Here is a 10,352-nt window from a genome sequence, read left to right as displayed (position 1 = left end):
GGTGTGACTCAGTGGTGTGGGTGTGCCTCAGTGGTGTGGGTGTGCCTCAGTGGTGTGGGTGGGCCTCAGTGGTGTGGGTGGGCCTCAGTGACAGACCGCTTACCTGGATACAGGTCAGGCCTTAGGTCCCATCCCAGCGCAGAGAGGAACAAAGAACTAACCAACCCCAGAAAGGTTTGGGGGAACAAAAAACCAATTCCATTAAGGCGTGGAGCAGATCTACGCAAACAGAGAAATGTCACAGGCAGTAAGATTGACTTCTGATTAGTGGGTTTTATGTGGGCTTTTAAATAAAATGTTGGAGCAGTTGACAAATCACTGAGAAATTTTTATTAAAATATAATATATATTTACTCTTCACCAAATATATTAGATTTTTTAAAAATCATAATATAAACCACCAAACTGAGAGAGAGAGAGAGAGAGAGAGAGAGAGAGAGAGAGAGAGAGAGAATTCTTTTTTTATTTTCTGGTCTCAAATAGGCGAGGATTTTTTTAAAACAGGGGTTTCTTTTCAGTGTTAGGTTGTTCTGCCTGTGTGTATGCATGTGCATCATGTGTGTGCCTGGAGCCTGAGGAGGCTGGAAGCCCTCAGATCCCCTGGAACCGGGGTTACAGACCACCGTGTGGTTGCTGGGAATTGACCCCAGGTCCTCTCGAAATGCAGCCCGTGCTCTTAACCGCTGAGCCATCTCTCCAACCCCCAGGTGATGGCTTTCTTAATACAATATAAGAGATTGTGTCATGAAATTGGAAATGCCAATTTTGATCATTTCTGGGCGTGTGTGTGTGTGTGTGTGTGTGTGTGTGTGTGTGTGTGTGTGAATTTATCTAGGGCTCTGGAGATTGAACCCAGAGCTTTATGCATGCTTTTTTATTGAGCTATATCCCCAGGCCTTGTTTGATTTATAAGAAGCACATCGTTTTTTCTTTATTTCAGTAAAAATAAAGACATAGACATAAGTAGACCAATGAATCTCTTATTTTGAAGGTTCCCAAGTCCATCTGAGGGCCTGGATTGTACTGCCTTGCTGCCCACACAGGCCCAATTAGCCAGACCAAGGCCTCAGCTGTGTGTCCCTAGGCACTGCATGCAGTACTCATCCCTGGATCGCAGCAGAGGCCCTGAAGTCAGACAGGGGCCCAGGGTGACAGAAGGACGCAGCTCCCCAGGATCCCCGGTGACATGTTGCCTAGACAGGGAGCCTCAGAGCACTCTGGCTGGAGAGGAGCAGAGCAGAGGAGGAAGGGCGGCCGGAAGCCCCAGCCACTTCTCTGGTGGCTCAGAGGGGATGCTCCAGTAGGGGCAGGAAGGAGGAAGGAGGAGGGGACCTTTTCTCATCTTTACTGTGCTGGGACAGGTGGTCCCTGAGCCTCAGCCATGCAAGGCAGGACTCCTGGCCCGAGGCTTCACATTTGACCTCTAGATCCTGAGGAGAGATCTCTAGAGCCTGAGGAGTCCCGAATGTCAGAGCTTGTTGAAAATTCTGCTTTAGTTGGGCGTGGCGGTGCTCACCTTTAATCCAAGCACTGGGGAGGCAGAAGCAGGTGGATCTCTGAATTCAATGTCTGCCTGGTCTACAGAGAGAGTTTTAGGCTAGCCAGTGAGATCCTGTCTCAAAATAAGAAATAAGTAAATCAATTAATTAAAAATAATAAGTGTCATGTGGCTGATATTTGGGGAATGTTGGAATATCTGTATTTTAAAAAGAAAGAAAATTCTGCTTTGGACCAAGTGTTGCTGGGTTTTTGTTTATTAAGTGTGTTCATTATAAGGGGACCTTAGTCTTTGTTAGAATGGAGTCCAATGTAAATCCCCATGGAAAATGGTAAACATGCAAGATAAGTAGATTTAATTCAAAATGGAGGGGAAGCCAGAGTAGGTTTGCGCACTGTGGCCAGCAGAAAGCTGTGAGCTGGGCGCCTGTTCCCTCCCTCTGCTTTAAGTGGGCATGTTTGGGAAAGCGTAATTAACTGTTCTCTACATCTTATTTATTTATTTCATTCACATGATTTACCTTTATTTCTGCTGAGACGGGAATCAAAACCAAGAGCTTTACCCGTGCTAAGCAAGGGCTGACTACAGAGATATAAGCCAGCATTCGTGCATTTATTACTTTTTTTTTTTTTTTTGAGGCAGGATCTCTCAGAGTTCCCCAAGCTAGCCTTGATAGCTCGTCCCCTCCCCCCTTTCTCCCTCTTCTTTCCCTCCCCCTCTGTCTCTCTCCAGCTGAGGCTGGCCTCGTGGCATCCCTGCCTCACACCACCAAGCCCAGCCAGGAGAGCGGTAACAGCACGGTATCCTGAAACTAGTGCTAGCTACCTACAGTGAGGACGGACTCCTGACCCGTCTGTGCTTGAAGGGAGGAGATAACAGTTGTGAAAGGAGCTACCCTGCTTTCACGGGTGTCTGGTCTGTTTGCCCACTCCCGAGCAGCAGCCGTTGCTGGGAATTGTGCCCCTGCAGCGTGAACTGTCTGGCAGTGATCTGGACTCTCAGCCTTCTGTCTGCCTTGCCCACAGGCCTTCGAGGACATCTACCTGGAGGAGCGGAAGACCATCAAGGTTCTGCTGGAGTACGCCGACAAGATGTTCACCTATGTCTTTGTGTTGGAGATGTTGCTCAAGTGGGTGGCCTACGGCTTCAAGAAGTACTTCACTAATGCCTGGTGCTGGCTCGACTTCCTGATTGTGGATGTGAGTGGGCACGTGAAGGGACCCAAAAGGTTGGGGGCTCGTGGCAGTGCAAAGGACGGAAAGACGGGGCCAGGCAGAATCGCCATGTGGAGTTGGGGGTGCTGAACTGTGTTGTATGGCAGCTGAGCAGAAGGGAGCCTAGACCTTGGGTCAGGGAGGAAGAGAGCAGCTGAGAGCAAAGGCCTGCCTCAGAGCAGGATCTGTGGGAGACAGTCAGAGGACAGGGGTTCAGGCAGGGTCCGAGGACAGGAGCAACAGCTGGACATGCTGTCAGGATGACCACAGGGAGGAGGTGAACAGACATTTCCATAGTGAGCTGTGGCGGAGTGGACCATCTGACCCCTGAGGGCCCCGTCTGCCCAGGGAGTGTCCCAGGATGGCAAGTGCAAGAAGGAGCGTGTACTCCGAGCTCTCGGCCAGCAGGGACTAAGAGACTCAGTCAAAGGGAAGCCCCTTTCCCTGAGCCTCCTGGACTCCAGAGACTGCATGGTGAGTATAGGCCCTGTAGGTGAAGTAGGAAGGGCAGTCCGAGCTGGAAAGAGACAGTGCTCAGGTGAGGAGCATCCCTGAACCTCCTCTCAGTGAAGGAAGAGGGACGTGGGAGCCCAGTGTGTATGCGCCTTTGGGATGGGCTCTGCAGGAGAGAGTGGCCATCAGGATCTGCAGATCTACTTTCCAGACTGTGTGGGTTTGTCGGTGGTCCTTGGGCTTGGCGCTGGGGTTTGTACACCAGCAGGGCTGACTCGTTGCCAGAGAAGAGATTCGACCCCAATAGTCCTAGCCAAGACCCAACTGAGGCCACCACCTAGGGTCTCAACCATGGTGTCTTTACATTTGGAGACCCAGTGGGATGGAGAATATACGGAGACCCAGGTGCCTGGGCTCCAGCCCAAGCTTTTTCTATCACCCCACCTGCCTAAGAGAACCCTGAGTGTGTGGCAGTGGGCTGGGGTGGGTACAGCCTGGTCCGGCTCTCTCAGCCCTGAGGTGAAGGTTCTGCTAAGAGGCCAGAGTAGGGCCTAGGATCCTCTCAGAGCTGCCTTGGGGACTCCTGGCCTGCTTTTCCTGATGCTTTCTTGGGATGCTGGGCCAGCTGAGGTGTAGATACTCAGTCTTGGAAAGGCAAAGGGCTTCTTGGGAAGTCCACCAACCAAAATCCAGGGAACCCAGGACTGAGGAGAATCAACAGTGCTTCCAGGCTAAAACAGGAAAAACCCTTCAGAGAAGCAAGCTGAGGTCACAGCAGGAGATGACCCTCCTGCTGCCATCCCAGTTTAAGCACCACTAGCCACACCGCCTAAGAGAGGTGGTCTCAGCCTCAGGTGGCCCCAGGTCTCCAGGTGGCCCCAGGTCTCCAGGTGGCCCCAGGTCTCTAGGTGGTCTCAGCCTCAGGTGGCCCCAGGTCTCCAGGTGACCCCAGGTCTCCAGGTGGTCTCAGCCTCAGGTGGCCCCAGGTCTCCAGGTGGTCTTAGCCTCAGGTGGCCCCAGGTCTCCAGGTGGCCCCAGGTTTACAAGTGGTCCCAGGGCTCCAGGTGGCCTCAGTCTTAGATGGCCCCATGTCTTAGGAGGTCCCAAGCTTCAGGCCATCCCAGGTCTCTTGCAGTCCCAGGCCTCAGGGGATTTCAGGTCTCCGTGTAGTCCGGGGCCCATGTTCAAGGACTATAGTAAGTCTGGAAATCTCAGCCCTCCTAGACACAAGTGACAGCAAACAATAACACAAGTAGAACGAAGCCAGTTAGGGGCTGTCAAGATGGCTCAGTGGGTAAGGCATTTGCTGCCAAGCTTGACAGCCTGAGCTCCATCCCTTAAACTTACGTGATGGAAGAAACGAACCAACTCCTCCATGTTACCCTCTGATCTCTAAACATCCACCATTATACATGTGCACACACGATAAAAAGTAAATGCAAAAGGTGGTTTTAAATAAACGAATAAGTAAGCACACACATTAGCTGGGTATGAAAGTATAACCTGGAATTCCAGGACTCCAGAAACTGAGGCACTAGGATGGCTATGAGTTCCAGGCCAAGCAAGGCTATATAACAAAACCTTGTCTCAGAAAGGAAAGGGTTGGAGGAGGCAGAGCCAATCTGGCTTTCTGTGTGAGGGTGAACTGGCATGGAGAACCCAGGGAAGGCCAGCTATTAGAAGTCTAGGAGCCAGGGCACAGGATGGAGAGATGACACAAGGCCCAACTTCAAACGACCTCACTAGAGTGGGCTACTGGACTGCCTTGGGCAGATCTGAGGGTTTTACTCCCAGCCGTTTATCAGAACCTTCCGAGCACTATGCCTGACACATTTGAGAAACCACCCCAGAGTGGCTGGGCAGAGGGAACAGGAGGAGGAAAAGGCACATAAGGCCTTAGCAAAAACATGGACTTTTATTTAGGATGAGAAAGGAGGATAGTCAGGCCTATATCACACATACTCAAGCTGAGGCAGGGGGAATTGCAAGTTCAAGGCCAGGTGGGTAACTTAATGAGACCCTGCTTCAAAATCAAAAAGGAAAGGGAAGACTTGGGATGTAGCTCCGTGGCAGTGTTGGCTTAGCATGTGTGGGGCTCTGGGTTCAGTCCCTAGCACCACCAAAGGAAAGAAAAGGAGAGGTGCCCGAGGGCTTTAAGTGGAAGGATGCCACACACTCGCTTCTGCTCTTAAAGTGCCCCATACTCTGCAGGCAAGGGAGAAACGCGGATGGACTCTGGAGCTAGGTGAGGAAGCTGTAAGCAGTAAGCCAGGGGGAGGTGAGCCTGGCCCGAGGTGGTGAGGAATCTCCACAGACAGCAGAAGGCAGGGCCAACAGGAAATCCTGACGGGTCAGGCATGGCCTCAGAGCAGGTGGGGATAGTTTCCAAACTGCAGCCGGAACAGCTGGAAGGATGGGGTGGCCCTCCTCTGAGATGGGGGATCCAAAGTCCAGCCGTAGAAGCAACTGCTAGAAGGAGATGCCAGAGGTGGCTAACAACCGACCGGCAGGCAGACCCAGGAAGACTTACCTCACCCTCGGGGAGGTGGGCCCTAACAGTCACTCTGCCTTCCAGCATCTTCTGGGGAGGAGCAGGGGGAGGGAGCCCCGAAACTAAGCTGGGTCTCCTCAGTGCTCCTTGGCCACCTAATGCTTCCCAGCTTAGGAAAGAGCTCCGGATCTCGGCTCCTATGCACAGCCTCCCACCCACAGCACCAGGGTAAAGGGCAGAGCTGCAGGAAGGAGACCTTTTTCAGTGTGATCACCAGAGGCCTATAGAGTAGTACAGATCTTAGCTCTTGGACCTTTGGCACGATGGGGTCCACAGAAGGGGAGTGCCGGGGAAGGGATGGGGGAGCAGAGAATCCACTCCAGTGTCTTAGAAGATGTCAGTGTTACAAAGTTCAGCTTGGGGGGTGGGGGGGGGCTGGAGAGATGGCTCAGCTGTTAAGAGCACCGACTGCTCTTCCAGAGGTCCTGAGTTCAAATCCCAGCAACCACATGGTGGCTCACAACCATCTGTAATGAGATCTGATGACCTCTTCTGGTGTGTCTGAAGATAGCTACAATGCACTCATATACATAAAATAAATAAAATATTAAAAAAAAAAAGTTCAACATAAGGGAAGTGTTTTATGACCCTCTGGTGCTTGTATGCAACCCAGGACTGCCCGGCCTTCCCTAGAATAGACATTTCAGGGAGAGGAGGGGACCAACTCAAAGGTCAGATGTAGAAGCCTAGGCTTTGTCTCGGCTCAGCCACAGGGGGTAGAACAGAAATGACGCATCCCAGGTCATGGGGTTAGTGGCTGTGACATATGTGTAGTAGGCTCTCTAGAGGGCCCACAGTCAGGATTTACCCCAGGCTGTCAAGGCTTGGGCAAGCCTGGTCTAGCAGTTCACGGGCTGGTAAAGAAAAAGTGGTCAGCCCGTCTAGATGAACTGAGAGCCTGTGTCTGGACCCGGACCTGCTTTTCTACCCTTAACCCTTCTCCGTAGGTCTCGCTGGTCAGCCTCGTGGCCAACACCTTAGGCTTTGCGGAGATGGGTCCCATCAAGTCCCTGAGGACACTGCGTGCGCTTCGACCCCTGAGGGCCTTGTCAAGATTCGAGGGCATGAGGGTGAGTGGAGCCTCTGCCATCACAGCAGGAGGGGGAGGGTGGGGATACACGCCCAGCTGCCGGAACAAGAGGCCTGGCCCCGGTCTTCAAGCCCTCACCTTCAGGGAGGAGGTGAGAACTCACTGGAACACCGTCTCACCGACACCCAGGCCCATCGGCACCATGGCCCTCTGCCTCTGCACTGTTACAGGGGCCCGGGACCCTGTGTGCCACTTTCCTGGCAGTCACAGGCTGCCTTTGCCATGTCCTTATGTGAGGGTGAAGAGCAGCATTGGGGGAGCCAAGGAAGGTGTTGTGGTATGGACTGTACTCTCACCTTCAGATGACGGTGCTGAGTGTGAGCTCATGGCTTAGCATGGGAGCCAAGGAAGGTGTTGTGGTATGGACTGCACTCTCACCTTCAGATGACGGTGCTGAGTGTAAGCTCATGGCTTAGCAAATGCCTTTTGATCCCGTAGACATTTGGGGACAGTACCACATTTTATCAAATATTAATATCTTTTTAAAAATGTATTTGTGTGTGTGTGTGCGTGTGCGTGTGTGTGTGTGATACTTGTGAGCACAGGGGCCCATGTGCCACCGGATGCATTTAGAGATCAGAGGACAACTTCTAGAAATTGGTTTTGTCCTTCCACCCTGGGTTCAGGGGACCAGATTCGTTCTCAGGCTGTTAGCCACTGGGCTGTCTCTGCAACCCTACTTCTTTTTTAAAATAGTACCTTTAGTTACCGTGCAGAGTGACAGACTTCTTCATGACGTTTTTATATATACTTAGCTCCCGTTGGTCCCCCCACATCCCCTCTCCCTGCCCCCAGCCCCTCTTGTCCCCTTCCAGCTTTTGTATCACGTTTGTCTATTACCCTCCCCGTGCCTCTCCCTTAAAGCTCTCCCACCTCGCTCCCATGGCCCGTTTCCAGGTCTGCCCACACTCACTCCCACATAGATGTACATATATAAAAATTGGGAGCTGGATCCACATATGAGGGGAACGAATAGCGTCTGTCTGTCTGAGCCCGGATTACCTCGCTTCATATCTTCCAGTTCCATCCATTTTTATGAGACAAATTTTAAAGCCCTCAAGAAAAACAGTCATGAGGGCTGGAGAGTGTGGGCCTCTAGCCCAGCGTTTGCCTCCGTGGGTAAGGCCCTGGGTTTGACACCCTGCCCCCAGCACTGAAAGGGAATTAACTATGATAGTTACCAAGAAAGAAGGGGTGTGCGTGTGTGTACGTGTGTTCCTGTGTGCATATGCGTGAGTGTGTGCGTGCAAAAGCATGTGTGTGTGTGTGTGTGTGTGTGTGTGTGTGTCTCTATGCATGCTTTAATATACCCAGTTCTTCACAGCCTCAGAGAACACTGTCTGTCCTACCGCTTCAGCAAGTACCATCACACAGCTCATCATTTGTGTGATGGCTTTGAACCTTGCCTACACCACCAATTAGACTGCTTAGTCCTGGCAGGAACTTCCAACCACAAGGGAGTAATGGGACCAGAGTTAAATGTCTCTTTGGGAGCCAAGGACACTTGATTCCAAAGGGACACACTGATGCCAGGTGCCAGGAATGCCTCTGATGTGGCTGCTGGCTGCAGTGCCAGCCAAGGGCAAACTCTGCAGAAAGCTTGGTGCCCTGGGGAGCACTAGGGAGCACTGTTCCCCACCTGCTCTGGGGCTGTGCTGTCTGCTTCACTGTCATCCCCATCTTGACAGCGGACCCTCTGTGCCACAACAGAATCCACCCCGCTTCATCCCCATCTATGTGCTACACAGACTCCTGGCTCCTGGGCAGCTAGGTTTGGACCATGCCTGGACTGGAGTTCCCCAGATGGATCTGTCAGGAAGCCACCGTATGGAGGCTCAGGGACAACAGCCTGCAGACACAGCACATGGGTCTCCTGGGTATACTTTGGGAAACCATCCTCTCCCTGTAGCGGTAACCCTGGAATAAACCAGAAGTTTGGCAGAGAGAATTAATGATGCACAGGACTGACCCAGGACTTAAAGCCTTCAGTTGTGTCTAAGCCTGTCCTGTCATTGCACTCCTGGTAGCCTTGGCTAGCAGAGACTCCCTTTTTGTTTTTTTGAAAATTGAGTTTTGTCGATCATGGATGAGAGTGAAAGAGGGCCTGGAAGGGGAAAGACTGGTGTGTTCTGGAGTTACCTCAGTGTTTAGGGCGAGGATAAAAAAGGCCTCTTGATTCTCTCTGACTCCCCCTCACTTGACACCAGAGCTCTAGCCTTCAGGACTGGAAGATCCCCATCCCCACCCCCACAGCCACCTGTGGCCACTGTGTAGTGGGGATGAAGTCTTGAAAGGGGCAGCCTCAAGAACGAAGTCTCCTCTCTGCCCACCAGGTGGTGGTCAACGCGCTGGTTGGCGCCATCCCCTCCATCATGAACGTCCTCCTCGTCTGCCTCATCTTCTGGCTCATCTTCAGCATCATGGGTGTGAACCTCTTCGCTGGGAAGTTTGGTAGGTGCATCAACCAGACCGAAGGGGACCTGCCTCTGAACTACACCATCGTGAACAACAAGAGCGAGTGTGAGTCCTTCAACGTGACCGGAGAGTTGTACTGGACCAAGGTGAAAGTCAACTTTGACAACGTAGGGGCTGGGTACCTGGCCCTGCTGCAGGTGGTAAGTACGGAAGAGCAGGGGTCCCTCCCTTTCTCCATTGGTGCTTCAAATATCTGCTCTTCACCCTGGCATGGGCAGGAGTGGGGCGGGGATCCCTGCAATAGGGTCACAGGGCCCAGGGCAGTGGCTCTGTGTGAAGTCCTCAGACCCTCAGTTATAGATCGGATACATTGTCCAGGGTGTCTGGCATGGGGGCAAGACAGCATGAGATAGGACCAGTCTCCCGGCCGTCAACTGAGTTGACCTCTTTAGGTGGCACAGGCTAGGTACAAAAGACCGCTGAACTGTGAGTGACATTGTGACTGACCACCCTCTCTTACAAAATGTCTCAGGCTGTTTGAAAGACTACATTTGGGATGGGGATATGACTCAGGGGTACGGCACTTGCCTACCACCTACACAGCCCTGAATCCTCAGTCCGCACCCCACCCCCAAAAGGAGCATGTCTGCATTCATCCTTAATGTGCCAGTCCTCTTAATTATCCATTTACTTTATGGGCAGGACGGTGTAGTGGTTATAACACCTGCCATAAAATCAACCCACACAGCTCAGTCAATAAAGTGCTTGCCACACAAGCACGAGGATCTGAGTTCAGATCCCAGACACCCACATCAGAAGCCAGGTGTAATGGCACATGTCCCTAAACACAGCATAGGGAGGTAAATACAAGATGGTCCCTGGGGGTTGCTGGCCAGCCATTCTAGCCAGATGAGCAAGCTCCAGAAAGAGGTCTGGTGAAGCAGCTGCCGCCGAGCCTATTGACAGAGTTCAATCCCTGATACCCGTGTGGTGAAAGGAGGGCCATCTCCTGCAAGCTGCCCTCTGACTTCCACATGAATGGTATGGTAAGCATACATGTACACACTCAGGCACATACATGTAGTAAAATAATGTGAAAAACCATTGAGGAAGATGCCTGATACTGACCTC

The 10,352-nt window shown here is 52.1% G+C and overlaps 1 protein-coding gene across 1 annotated transcript in view; it reads left to right on the top strand.

Moving 5' to 3' along the window:
- Positions 1–10,352, top strand: part of Scn5a (sodium voltage-gated channel alpha subunit 5) — a 101,687-nt gene that overhangs the window by 81,565 nt on the left and 9,770 nt on the right. Inside the window, exons 21-23 of the mRNA XM_031343503.1 lie at positions 2,524–2,697; positions 6,664–6,786; positions 9,140–9,421. Coding sequence (XP_031199363.1) covers positions 2,524–2,697; positions 6,664–6,786; positions 9,140–9,421 — 579 coding nt within the window. The remainder of the gene's footprint in view (positions 1–2,523; positions 2,698–6,663; positions 6,787–9,139; positions 9,422–10,352) is intronic.

Source organism: Mastomys coucha, unplaced genomic scaffold, assembly GCF_008632895.1.
Source record: "Mastomys coucha isolate ucsf_1 unplaced genomic scaffold, UCSF_Mcou_1 pScaffold23, whole genome shotgun sequence".
Taxonomy (NCBI): Eukaryota; Metazoa; Chordata; class Mammalia; order Rodentia; family Muridae; genus Mastomys; species Mastomys coucha.
This window is presented reverse-complemented; position numbering and strand designations above follow the sequence as displayed.